Source organism: Eublepharis macularius, chromosome 6 (assembly GCF_028583425.1).
Source record: "Eublepharis macularius isolate TG4126 chromosome 6, MPM_Emac_v1.0, whole genome shotgun sequence".
In the NCBI taxonomy this organism is placed as follows: Eukaryota; Metazoa; Chordata; class Lepidosauria; order Squamata; family Eublepharidae; genus Eublepharis; species Eublepharis macularius.
Window position 1 is genome coordinate 53789482 of NC_072795.1, and position 14203 is coordinate 53803684.

General features: G+C 41.1%; 1 protein-coding gene across 1 annotated transcript in view; it reads left to right on the forward strand.

Moving 5' to 3' along the window:
- LOC129332946 (rootletin-like) overlaps positions 1-14203 on the forward strand; it is a 106125-nt gene that overhangs the window by 25043 nt on the left and 66879 nt on the right. Inside the window, exons 6-11 of the mRNA XM_054984266.1 lie at positions 2776-2882; positions 6423-6594; positions 9597-9703; positions 10809-11006; positions 11464-11560; positions 11760-11849. Of these exons, the coding sequence (XP_054840241.1) occupies positions 2776-2882; positions 6423-6594; positions 9597-9703; positions 10809-11006; positions 11464-11560; positions 11760-11849 (771 nt within the window). The remainder of the gene's footprint in view (positions 1-2775; positions 2883-6422; positions 6595-9596; positions 9704-10808; positions 11007-11463; positions 11561-11759; positions 11850-14203) is intronic.

The following is a 14203-nucleotide window of genomic DNA, read 5'->3' on the forward strand; positions in this document are numbered from 1 at the left end:
GTCTGTGAGACTTTTTTCATGCTGTAAATGATAATGCATGGAGCGTGTGGCAGTTTGAGCCTTAACATTGTAGGCAATTTGTATATCACTATCCCATCATGCTGTGCACATTAATTGGAGGGAGCACTTGGCAGACAGCCTAGCCTAATGGCCTATCTGGTACAAACACTCCCTTGTATCGTTCATATCATTTAAAGGTTACCACAGGCTTTCAGGATGTCCAGTGTTTTACTAATACATGGGTCACATAGCCAGCCAGCCAGGCACTTTATTTTATGAAAGGGTTATTGAGCACAGAGCCTTTTTCACAGTAGGATATGAGCTATCTCTAAAGGATGAATAAAGTCCTTGAGTACAATTTACAGACCGCGTGAGGTCTTGAGATAGGATTGTAGCTCCTGGAGGGAATCCTGTGCAGGAACATACGTGTTGAACCCCAAGCATATGACTGTAATGGTCATCTGAAGGCAGTTATCTGAGCTGTATAATCCCAGATCCATAATGGATCACACACAGTGCTTGCTTGAAAACAAACAGGTTTACTATACAGTACCACTATTAATCATGCAGTGCTGTTCAAGCTAGTGACTAAAACTGCTTTTAAAGAATACTTTCCTTAGGAATAGTGTCTCAATGATGGACATAAGACCAAGGGTGCCAGAGTGAGACCCTGGGAGGAAGCATCTTACCAAGCCGAGGCAGGACTGGCAGGATTTTTTAAATATATTTAAAGGTTAAAGCCCAGAAAAAAACAAGTTAATATCCATCTCTGGGTCACTGCAGTCCCCTGGTGACTGGCTCAGGGTAGTTGGCTGTGTATTGCAGTACCTACTTGCTAAAATTTTGGGGAACCAGTAACTTTTGAGGGCTTGGCTTGATTCTAAGCTTTCCATGGATAAAGAGGTGTCCATGGTGGCTAGAGGAGCATTTTTCCATCTTCACCAGGCCTGACAACTTCCCCCTTATCTATCTCAATCTGACCGTGCCACATTGATCCATGTGACAGTCACCTCTTGTTTAGACTACTACAACTCGCTCTACATAGGGCTCCCCTTGAAGACACTCCAGAGACTTCAGGTGGTGCAGAGTGTTAGCTGCCTCTGGATCCAATTCAAGGTGTTGTTCCTCACCTTTAAAGCCTTCATGGTCTGGGACCCTCATACCTTCAGGTCTGCCCCTCCCATTATGAAACCCCCTCCCCCTACCTGCTTTGTTCATTTTCACAGGTCTTGCTGGTGGTTCCTGGCCCTGGGGTGGCATGACTTCCTTCCATGAGGAAGAGGGCCTTTACGATTGTGAACTGTGATGAGGCAGTGTTCCACCTGAGCCTCTCAAGTCACTGTTGTTGTTGCTGTAGACGCCTTCTTCACTTCCTGCTTCCAGCCCCAGGACTTATTTTTGTAGAGATTTGTCACTACTTAGTGGAGCATGAGGGAAAGGGCTTAGTGTTTTATTCAGGTTTCTTTAGGTGGCTGAATGTTTTGACGGTTGAAGACTGCCATTATTTCTGTAGTTCTGGGTAGAGGGAGATATAGTAATAAGGGAATGTGCCAGTTAAGAGGAAATCATACCAAACAAGTATTGACTGTTCCTTCTTCTGGACTCTCTCTGAACAGGCTGATAGCTAAGTGCTGCTGCTGAACGTGAATGAACATGGGAGAAAGCACATTAGCATGCAAACTCAGTGGTGATAACGTAGATGAAGGGTTTTTACTTCTCAGCCACTATTGCAATGCAGATAGCCGTCCAGTTGAGCTGTTTTGAATGGTGAGGGGACTTCTGAATGTCATCCAAAGTTGGTATTTCCTTGGAAGATTTAGCAGCTTACTTTGGCAAACTTGTGAGACTTTTTGCAGATAAAATCGCTTGCTCTGCAGTTGTGACAGTCAGGAGGCTTCTAGGGTCTGATCCCATTTTATTGGATGACTACCTATTATTGCAGCTCAAGGATATTGACAAGCTGCTTGAACAGGCATGGCCTACCATTTCCTCTTTTGATCTTTGCCCTTCATGGTTTGTAACAAAATGTTAGGGTATGTCCAGGTGGATCCTGGAGGTGATGAATGCCTCTGGGAAAGGGAGTGTGGTGCCTAAAGTAGATTATGGTTCAGGCTGTACCGAAGGCCTCTTCAGATCCCAAGGATTGAAATGATTTTGGGCCAGTTGCTGACCTTCACCAGGAATGGGATGGGGGACTGTTAGTTTTGTTGGACTTCTCAACAGTTATTGGTAACATAAACCAGCGTATCCTGCTTGACCATTTGGCTGGAATGGGAATTGGGGACACTGTGCTCCCGTGATTCCAGTCTTACATGACTCAGTGTTTCCAGTAAGCCTAGCTGGGGAAGGTTTGTTTGACACCAGTGCAATTGTGCCATGTTCCACAAGGTTCAGTTCTTTCTACCATGCTGTTCAATACCTACGTGAAGCTACTGGGACAAGTCATGCAGAGTTAGGTGGGTAAGTTGACCTCTGGAATTCATGAAATTTACATGCATGAAGGAATATGGGAAATGTTATATAGCCATGTAAACAAACACAGAGCCCTGTGGAATGGATACCTCTTCCATGACTACTGGAAGCCCAGCTCAGAGCCTGTCATATATCCAATGCCTTGGCAGATACTATTTTTCTAAAAATAAAAAGTGAAGGGTTTCTGTGTTTGTGAAAAGTCATACATATTTGTGGAAAATCTTCTATGTTTCTGAACTCCCTGCCAGTAATTCATTTTGCACCTTAATTTGTTCACAATGTCTCTTCTTTCCTCCTCCCTAGCTCCAAACACGTTTAGACTCAACAGAGTTACGTTTACGTCATTGTGAGCATGACCACAATACAGATTTGGAGAGCACCCTTATTCGCCTGGAGGAAGAGCAGCAGAGGTAAGGATACAGGTTGCTCAGGCTGATTAAAGTTCAAGGTGGGATATATAGGAGAAGGCATTTCTTTAGGTATTGAAGGCTGATGTCATGTATGGCTTTAAAGGGCAAGACAAGCTCTATCAGTTGGATATGGATACAGAATAGGTAGAAGTTTCATTACCGGCTCATACAGTCTCTGCAGCCTGTATCAATCAGAAAGCTGGCCATTGTATTTTATACAATACAAAATTATTTTGAACTTTTTAAAAGAGTATCTAGATCGATTCCACTTAACAGGCACTCTGTAAAGAGTGGAGAGTTGGTCAAGCTACAGTGAATGACTCTGCACTGTAGATCATTTTACAGCATGGATCGCTGAGGTGAGATCCCAGTAATCAAAGAGAGGGTGGAGTTGGAGTACCAGACACACTGAAAAAGGTGTTCCTGGTCACAGCTGAGGAGCAAAAGATTGCCATGGTACATTCTAGACAGAGGGAGTTTTTGATCTACTCTGATGTTTGCGTGATTCAGCCTCTGAGAAGATTGCATTTAGAGAATACAAGAGTAAAATTGACTTGGCAGATATACTCAGGTAATGTACTGACAGTATTCATGAACGCTTTGGTACTGATGCAACTAAGCCTAGTTTTTTCTAGGACTTATGCAGTCCCTCCTTTCCTTGAGTGTGGTGGCAAGATTAAAGACTGCCTCATTTCAGTAGTCTTTAATATAGCAATTAATTGTTGTGATACCCAAACTGGGCCAATTTAACAAATTTCAGTTTGTTTCTTATTTACAAAGCAGGGGAAAAAACCAAATTCGGGGAGAAAAACAGTTCAGACGTCACAACAACTTGTGATTAAACTGAGAAATTCCTAAACTAGGAAGTCTTCATTCTTGACTCTGAATGTGAGAGGAGAGATGGGGAGTGAGTGAGCAATCCTGAAAATAAACCAGACTTATCTTACCCAAACTTAGTTTGTTCATGATATCTGAATAAAGTCACTATTTTATTTGTTTGTTTATTTATAGTCTGGCTTTCTCACTAAGACTCAAGGCGATTATACAATATAATTCAATATGATCGACCACCAGCTCATTCAATAAACAATACAATAGGGTACGTGGTGGTAGAAAGTGCTGTCAAGTCATAGCTGACTTATGGCAATGCCGAGTGGGGCTTTCAAGGCATGAGATTAACAGAGGTGGTTTGCCATTGCCTCCCTCTTTGTTGTTGGTCTCCTATCCAATTACTAACCAGAGTCAACCCTGCTTAGCTTCTGAGATCTGATGAGATCAAGCTTGCCTGGACTACCCAAGTCAGAGCACAATATGATATAGATTGTAGAAATTTGAAAACTAGCAGAAATCTGATACAGAGCTGAAACAAACAAGAAATTAGATGAAATATTTAACAACATGGAAAACAACCCAATAAGAACATACTTACAGTAAACAGACAGCACACAGTGTAATCTTAACCCTTTATCAAAGCATCTCTTTGAACCATTTCCTTCCTTCACAGCCCGATTACCTGTTTAAGAAAGCCTTCCAGAATAACTTGTTTTTGCATAGTTTGCAGAAAGCCAGGAGTGTGGGAGCTTTCCTGACGTCTTCAGAGAGGCTGTTCCATAAGGTCGGGGTCACTGCAGAGAATATGTGTGTATAGGCAGCTAGTGATTTTGTCCATTTGCAGGGTGGCAACTGCAGGAGACCCCGTTCAGATGAGTGAAGCTACTGTGACGGAGCATAGAGAAAGAGGTGGTGCAATAGATATGAGGGACCATGAAGGGCTTTGTATATGATAGCCAAAACCTTGGGCTGAGCCCGGTAACTGATGTGTAGCCAATTGAGTGACTGCAGAATGGGAGTAATATGCATGTTCCACCTAGCTTCTGATAATAAGGCATTTTGCACCAACTGGAGTCTCCATGTTGACTTTGAGGAGAAATCTATGTAGAGTGCATTACAGAAGTCAAGTCTTGATGTTACCATGGTGTGGATCCAGATGGCCAGATTGGCCATGTCAGGGTAAAGGGGCATCTTCCAGGCTAGTCTGAGATTGTAGAAAGCATTTTTGCAACTACATTAACTTTTTTTCCTAGCAGCAGCACTGGATCCAGTATAACCATAATCTCTTAACCATGTCTACAAGGCTCAGTTGAACCCCATTGAAAGTGGGCAGTACAATGTCCTTCAGTATATCTGCCTTCCCCACCAGCATTACTTCGGTCTTGTCTGGGTTCAGTTTCAATTTGTTCATTTTCAGCCATTTGACCACAGCTGTCAGGCAGCGACTCAGGACTTCTACTGCATCACCAAGAGATTTGTATAGTGCTGGGGGTCATCTGCATACTGATGACATCCAATTCCATAGCTACGAACTATTTCTTTTAAAGGCTTTAAATAGAGGTTGAACAACACGGAAGATAGTGGGTCTCCAACAGCAACCCTTTGAATCCATTCCATGAGGAGCAATTTAATCAAGTCCAAGGCATATTCCCTGATACCTACTTCTGCCTCCAAATGCTGCAACAGGATGGCATGATCTCTTGTATCAAAGGCTGCAAAAAGATCCTGGAGCAGCAACCAAGCATGGCCTTTGTCTATATTCAGATAGAGATCATCCACGGAAAACCCCAGAGCAGTGTACATCTCATAGCCCGGTCTGAAACCAGATAGAAAAGGGTTCGGCACAAGAGTTATCCAAGAAGACCTGGAGTTGGTCTGCTACTTTGCCTAGAAAGGGCAGATTAGAGATGGGGCAATAATTGGCCATATTGTTTTTATTTAATAATAACTGGTCTTACATATTGCTCTCCAAGACAGATTAGTGCCCCACACAGAACAGTGAACAAAGTCAGTGTTTTATCCCCGTAATACCACAGGGGAATTAGGATTGAGAGGAGTGGCTTACCCAAGGCCACCTACTGAACACATGGCAGTAGTGGGAGTTGAATCACCAGAGTGCTGATTTGCAACCCAACCACTTAAATTCTGTGCTACAGCATAGATTTTTTTAAAGTAGTGGGTGGATAACTGCTTCTTTGAGTGGCCAGGGGAAGGCTCCTTGAGTTAATAACTGATTTATGATAGATGTCAAGGGCTCGTTTATGCGGTGTTTACATGATTTTAATAATTTAGCTATACAGTTGCTATACTAGCAATTGTGAGAGCCTTAATGCAGTGGGAGCCTAGACTTCAGAACAAGGATTTGGAATGAATGATGCAGGCAGAAGGCGCCAGTGTTTTGCCCATTATTTCAGCAGTGCTGGCCAGATCTATGAAATACTCATTGAGCATGACCTCAGAACCTTGGATCCATTTTTTTCCATAAACAACCTTTTTGAAGAAGGTTGTACCCATTTGGCAGTGTTGGTGGGTTGAGGAGGTAGCATGTGCTAAGAGGATGAGTTCCTTTTCCAAATGTCCCCTGTAGGAGAGAATGTTCCATCTGGGTTATTATTAAGGAATGGGCATAAAGACATGCAAGAATTCAAGAATATAATAGAACTCTGCTATCCTGTGATGGTAATTGTCTGTAATTTGCGTTTATCCTAGGAGTACCAGCCTTTCCCAGGTGAATACTCTTCTTCGGGAACAGCTGGATCAGATGAAGTCTTCAAATCAGAGACTAGCAGGAGAACTCGAGAAGGCAGCTGTCGATTTGCAATTGCAAATGCTGAGGAGTGAAACAGAACAGAAAGAATCCCAGTTGCACAAGGGCAGGGAGGTAAATCCTGTTGCTCAACCATAACTAGCTTGCAAAATCATACTTTAAGAGCCATACATTTCATTCTCCAGCTACCGCAGCATATCCCATGGGATAAGGCAAGGGACCATTTGCTGGGGGGTGGCTTTCATTTCAGGCAGCATAAAAGGCGAGCCATTCACAGGAACAGAACTCCAGGACCAGAGAATTCTATGACTGCCAGCTGCACTGCTCCATCACTCACCTTCCCTTATTTTGTTCAATGTGGATTCTTTTTTCTTTTCATATTTTAGATGCAGATGAGGAGGGAAAGATAGTGGATTGATTGCCAGTTCCAAGCCTAGCTGCTAGAAAGTTGGAACTCTCTACCATATTCCCTCCCCACTCCCTCTTCCTGCTTCAGTACAGTTGGAAAAAAGGCAACAGAGTAATGTATTTGGTTCTCTCTCGGCTTTCCTGGTGTCACTGAAACAAGCAGAAGTTATGTAGGACTTTTTTCCATGTTGCTGTATCTAGGGATACAAACAAGGAGGCAATTTCCAGCTGTTGTTAGAATTAAATATTAAATTGCTCGTTTTTCCAGATTCAATCCTTTGAGAGTGCCATAACCTATAATTTCCCTACCCCCTTTTATGTTACAGCTAGATCAGAAGTCTGATCCTAATACACGACCCAAATATCTCTCCTTTTCCTTTGTATGGGTCACTTTCATCTCTTTCCTTGTGGACGTCTCTTTTTTATTCCTCATTTTTAAAAAATTGGAGTTAGCTTTCTGAAAAATTAATGTCAGCATAAATGCTATAGTGTGAAATTATTTTCACTACAAAACCACTGTATTTTTGATTGGTTTTATTCTGAATAGTTTATTCCAGAATATAAAGGTTGCTATTTAAAAAAATTACACATTTCAACTCTAAGAACCATTATTACGGAAACAGTGAATTCAGAGGTGCTATTCCACATCAGTGTAGGTTTGTTTCTATATACAAAAAATGCAGTATGTTGTAACCCTCCATTGTTCTTCCATTGTTCATTAGCCGCAGTCTGTCTGTCTTATTGTATTCAGCAATTTATCCAAAGAAAGCTATCTTTATTTATTTATTTATTTATTTATTTATATACCTGCCTTACAGCCATGAAACCGGTATATGCACCTGTTGAGTAAAAAAAGATTGGAAAGATTGCCATCAAGGAAACCATTATAGCAAATATTCTTCTGTTATGTCAGTCCTCTGGTATCTTTGTCTTCTAATGTTTTGCTGTCAGTTATATCTATGGCAATGAGCCTATCTATATGGCCAACTTCATTTTCTTCTGTCTGAAGTTGCCTAGTATTATCATATGCACTGTTAGATGAAGGCCAACACTATTCTTGGCCATTGGGGTAGACAGTGTTCCAACTCTCATATTTAAACACTTCAGCCAACTTGACCTTGTCTCTGCTATTTCAAAGATAACAATTCTTAATCTTCATAATAGCTTGCTTGTAAATGCTTGCTATAAACAAGCTGAGCACCAAATATATAATGCTTGGCCTTCAACTATCACTTGTTGGGTCACCATTGTTGGTTAAAGTTTAAGAGAGAGCTTTAGTCCAGAGTCAGCTGTTCTTTGGCTCTGTATTCTGTTGGCATTGAGACACCATCAGTGTAAAGATATTCCTGTCTAAGCCTGTTGATTTCTTAGAGAAGCTTTGCATGGGCTTGCATTGTATGTTAGGAGTTCCCACCAATTAATTTGTTTGTCACTTTTTCACCCATATAAGTTCTATTTCTGTCTCTGCAGCTTTTTTTTTTTTTTTGCATGATGTGCAGACAGGTCTACGCTGTCCTGTTTGGCTATAGGCTGATTTCTAGATAACTTCATCCTGAACATTATCTGTCTTCATTTGGAAGGCATTTCTAGCTTTCAGAACATTCTGATTTTGCTTAGATTGTTGATATTCTTTATGATACGTTCTCAGAAAGATGTACCTCTATCACCAGCATGGTATAGTAGATAGACCATAGAAACAGCATTCAGATCTCCATTTAGTCATCAAAGCATCCTACTAGACTTCCTTAGGCAATTCATTTTATGTCAGCCTAACATATCTCATATGGTTGCTGTGGTGATAAAATGAAGTAACCCCATGTACGTGATCCTGAGATCCTTGGAGGAAGGGTGGGAAACAAATGTTAAGAATAAGAATGTCATTTTTGCTGCTACTTTATTATTTCCAACCATTACTAACCTGCTGTAGTAGTGTCTTAGTTAAAATGAGATGCAGTATTACGCAGACCTTGAGACCACATTCTACAAGTCATTATGACTCCTGTGTGAGAAAGAGCCTAGAGCCAATGAGAAAGCTTAAAAGCCTGTGCTCTAAACTGCAAAGGTTTTGTTTGTTTGTTTGTTTGCTTGCTTGCTTGCTTGTTTGTTGCGCCGCAAAAAATAATCTGTATGTGTGGATTTAAAACCACTGAGATGTGCTTATTTACGCAGCATAAGCTCATCTGTATCCTGGCCAATTTGTGAGCTCAGAATTCTATTTTCCCAACCAAAGTGGTGCCAACCTCACTAACAATGTTGGAAGGGGTTGCATTTCTTTGAGTCCCTGGTCTGTACTTTTAGCTATGCAGTTTTGCTGTGTATGTTTGAGGATGGAGCAGTATCCTTGCCTGGTTGGAAAATACAGTGTATTGGAAGGCTCGTTTATATGTTGTTTACTCATTTAAAAATGTTCTTTCCCACTTTAAGAAAAATCATTACAGCTTGCAAAACAAAAGTACCATAAGATCAGTTCAGTTATATGAGAATAGGTTTTTTTGTAATCTTCCCTGTGCCAATGACACTAGTTCTGGATTTCCAAGGGCTTTATATAATGTCCTGTTAATCTTACAGGAGACTTTGGATGATGCTTTAGAACAGTAAGTGTTACCAGGGATCCCTTGGGATTTCTTTCCGTAGAGGCCCTTCAGCGTCATGAAGTGTTGGAAGGGACTGCATAGTGCCAGTCACGCTCTTGCCATTCTTCTCCCCAGAGTTATGGTTCATATTTAAGCAACGAACACAGTGGGATCCTCCTGCTATGGCGACAAGCTGCAACACTTCGCGGCAACTTTACAGAGCTTCGTGCAACAATGGAGAGGTGAGTGCAACGTAAAGGCCATGCTACTGCAAAAGGAGTCTTGGTTGCTCAGCAGAAAATCACCAAGGAAATAAATACATGCAAGTTCTGACAACTCTGCCACTGCTGGACCTTGATTTTTCAGAAGCATCCAATGCCATCAGACTGCCAGAGGGAGCTAGTCATTGAAATTCCTGTGGCATCCAAGAACATTAGGTTCAGTAAACATAAAGTTTAGATAGGATTATGATAACGTGTGTGTGTGTGTGTGTGTGTTTTTAAAATAGTACTCTTTTGGCCTGTCCTTCCTCCGAGAAACTAGGATGGCATACGTGGTTCTCCACTTCTCCATTTTATTGCTTGAAACAGCACTAACATGGGTTAGACTGAAAGAGAATGATCGGTCCCAGTCACTCAATGAGTTTCAGGGCAAACAGGAATTGAAGAACTTGGGTCTTCCCAGATTGGTGCAAAGCTCTAACTGCTGTAGTGCACCATAGCAAATGTAAGGGAAATCCGCTTTCGCAGATTTTTACATTGTTATGTTTAGGATAAATGGATATGTGACATAAATAAACAAACAAACAAATGAATAAATGCTGAAAATAATGAAGTCCCATTTGTAGCTATGGTTTTTTTCATCTTTTGGTTCCTCAACTGCAAGCAGACATGAGAGAATGGGCACTCTGGTCTGTGCCACCAGCCAGAGGTCCAAGGGCTGCTGAGTAGTTCTTGTTTTGGGGTGGCGTGGGATCTGTGTTGAATTTAACATATTGTTTATAAGCCCCCATGGAGAATCAGTTGATCAGCAGGCAAGGTATGTTTCTTTAAAATCAGTAAATATGAATATATAAAAATTATCCTCACTCTTTTGGATATAACATTTGAGAATTTAAAAGGGAAAACAGACAGGGTTTTTTACTGTGGTAGACTAGAGTTTTTACTGTTTATGCACACATACGTGCAAATAAATGGAATAGTAATACAGATTCCTAGTAGTTGCTGACATCCCGGTCATATAGCAGCACAGCGGATACTGTGGCACATGTTAGGCTTGGAGATGTGCAGTCATGATGTGTGTAGAGTCTGAATTAAACAAACCACTTTAAAACCATTTCGTTACCAGAGGTCTTGCTGAAACAGGAACTGACATGGCAAGAGTGGCCCGCCGCCTCCAGACAGCCTGTCACAATCTGGATTCTAACTTGCGTCTCTCTGAGAGCAGCTCTGCTTGTTTGCTGGAGAAGCAACTTCGGGACAAAGTACGGGAGATGATGCAGCTGCAGAATCTCTGGGATGGAGAAAAGGCTGGCCTAACCTCCAGGTGAGAAAAGCTGCGAGTCTCTGGTCTCCAAAACACAGAGGGTTTTTAAAGGGGATACAGACTGATTTCTTCTGTTACCACAAAGAATCAGCCCTCCGTCTATTTTAGCAGATTCCAGAATAAAGAATATTGTGGTGAAGCAGACAAATAAAATAAAAAGGCCCTTTCAAAATTTGAAAAAAAACCTCCCACGGACACTTGTGGTAAACCGGTTTTGTAGCGTTTTGTGTTGTTTCAACAGCCTGTGACAACATTGGGATGAAATAAATGTGTGTGCATACCATAGGAATACTTTCAGCTCCCTTAAAAATTGTTGTCTTTCTCTAGCCTCATCATTTCAAAATGTCATGTGAATTGGCAGTTTCTGTTTTCTTTAATGAACCCACAAGAATGGAATTGTTTGGGTAACTTATTCCCCCTTGTGATCAATCAACCTATGTTTGATTGTGTCTTCCAGGATTACAGAGTTAACTGCAATAGAAGATAACCTTAAAGAACAGAACACAAAGAAAGAGAAGACCATCTCTGCCCTAAAAATGGACATTCAGAAATTGGTACACATATCCACAAACCCCTCTTTCTGTCCGTCTCACACAACATACATACCATTGCCAGTGCACATGTTCTCACAAAGAGGCATGCACTCACTCATAAACATTTGTTCATACTGCCACACACACTTAACCCTGTCATACTTTCTTTGACCTTTCTTCCCTGTCCATTTCTGAGAGACTGCTTATCTTTGAACATTAGGAGGCCAGTAAGATTGAAGATCTAGAGGAGGTGAAGGACCTCAAGGAGGAAGTTGACTTTTTGCAACGTACTTTGAGCAGCATCACACAGGTGTGTGCTATTTCATACTGTGCCTATCCCAGTAAAGGAAAAGGGAATTACAGAAAGTCTATTTACATAAGGTTTCATTTACAGTATGGCTATGATTCACTATACATTGTTTGATGATAGAAATCTAAGGTTACAAGGTTCCTCTGAAACCTTTCCCTGGGTACCACTGACTTCAGAGGTGCATGGCTATTGGAGAAATAGCATTTTTTTTATAGCACCCTATCTTTGGCCCTCCGCCCTTGGTGAGCTTGTTTGGCACTATCATACTATCCATACCCCATTACTATTGGAGAAATGTGTCACCCTGATATTACAGCCATTACACTGGCTAGCAGTCCGCTGCTGAGCACAATTCAGGGGTTTGGCCTTTAAAGTCCTGCATGGCTTTGGGACCAGGGTATCTGAAGGACAGTATTCCTGCCCCGGAATTAAGATCGCAGGGAGAGGCTCTCCTGACTGCCCCATCGGCTAAAAAAAGCTCAGATGGTGAGTCCGCGATGGAGGGCCTTTTCGGTGGCAGTCCCACAATTATGGGACATCCTCCTTAGGAAGGTGCACCTGGCCCCCTTCCTGCTGGTCTTAAGGAGGCAGCTAAAGACGTTTTTATTTAAGACTGCTTTTAATTGCCTTTGTTTCTATGTTTATCAGCAATCATAAACTGTTTATCAGCAATCATAAACTGTGTATTTAATTATTTTATTATTGTAATTTTATTCATAATGTAAGCTGCCTTGAGTTTCTGCAAGGCAGAAAAGCAGATAATACATGTTTTAAATTTAAAAAAATACAAGCGAAGTCTTATCCTGTTCACACAAGCTTTTAATATTAATTAACTTTTATGTCTTCTACTGCAACTGACTTTTGAAATGGTGTATTTTTATTGTTGACCACATTTTCCAGTTTGTATTGATGTGTTTTGAAGAGTTCTAGGCACCTTGATAATTCTGTAATGTTTTATGTTAAATAGATAGAAATAAGTTCTCCTCTACAAGCCCCATTTTAAATGAACCGAGTTGTACAAGAGCGCCGCTGTCATCTGGACCCAGCTACCATTTATTCCAGGGGGGCCTGTACAGAATGCTACTCAGTAGATTGTGCTCTAGTATTAGAGGTTTTTTGGTATTAATGTCTTGGAACCGTTAGGCTTCTCTTCAGCAGAGTTTACTGGTTGCTGGTTCATGAGGCTTCCTTCAGAGGATGTGCTTGAAATGCACGTTGGTCTACATCTGCATCAAGAACATATATTTGCAGATGGACCGTTCTACTTCTGTAGCGTAACTCTGGCAACAGAAAGTCGGCTCAGATACATTTGAGATCCAAACAGCTGTTGTCTTGAGTGTAAAGCAGAGCACCCCCTCCGAACTTCGTCCTGATCTGAGAGTTCAGCCGGGCTTGTGTCAAATCAATCAAGATGGAAATGTATGAAACAAGCAACAAATTACCTAAATACAGCTTTAAGCAACTAGTTTTTGTTGTTGTTTTATTGCAACCCTAGAAAGCTAAAGCAGTCACTTGAAAATACTGAAAAAATATGATAGCAATATTACCACATTATTTTGAGTGCTGTGCTGACCTTGTTTGCAACTATAACATAAATCACCATTCATTCATTCATTTATAATCTGCCTTTCTCACTGAGGCTCAAGGTGGATTACATAGAATAAGTTAGGAATTAGTTAGGGTTAGGGTTAGTGGCTGGAAAATTAAATAAGCAATACAATAGGGAAAGACAGTAGAAATTTGAAAACAAGCCAAAATTTAATACTGAGCTAAAAACAATGCTGAAACAAAACAACCAGAAATCCAATACAGTGCGGAAAAATCAATGCAGGAACACAACATAAGCAGATTGATATGACATATTAAACATGGAACTATCCAGTAGGAACATATTTACAGCAACAATATATAACAAGAGCTGCTGTAGCATATTGGTTAAATGGTTGGGCTGTGAATCAGCATTCTGCTGGATCAAATCCTACTAATGCTGTGAACTTAGTAGGTGGCCTTGGGTAAACCACTCCTCTCAGCCCCAGCTCTCCAGCTCCCCAGCTGTATTGTGGGGATAATAATAACACTTACTTTGTTCATGGCTCTGAGTAAGACACTAATCTGTCTAGAACAGTGGTATATAAAAGCAATTATTTTTATTAGCAGGCAGTACACAGTAGTATGGTCTACAGTCATCCTTGTGCCAATGCATCTCTCTGTACCATTTCCTTATAACACAGTCCTGTTATTATTAGGGATGGCACCTTTTCTGTTCTCAGTAAAGCCATGTGAAATTGGCATCTGAACTAACAAATCAGAGATGTTTAGAAACTCAGTTTCAGCTACCCATGTTTTTAAGCTTT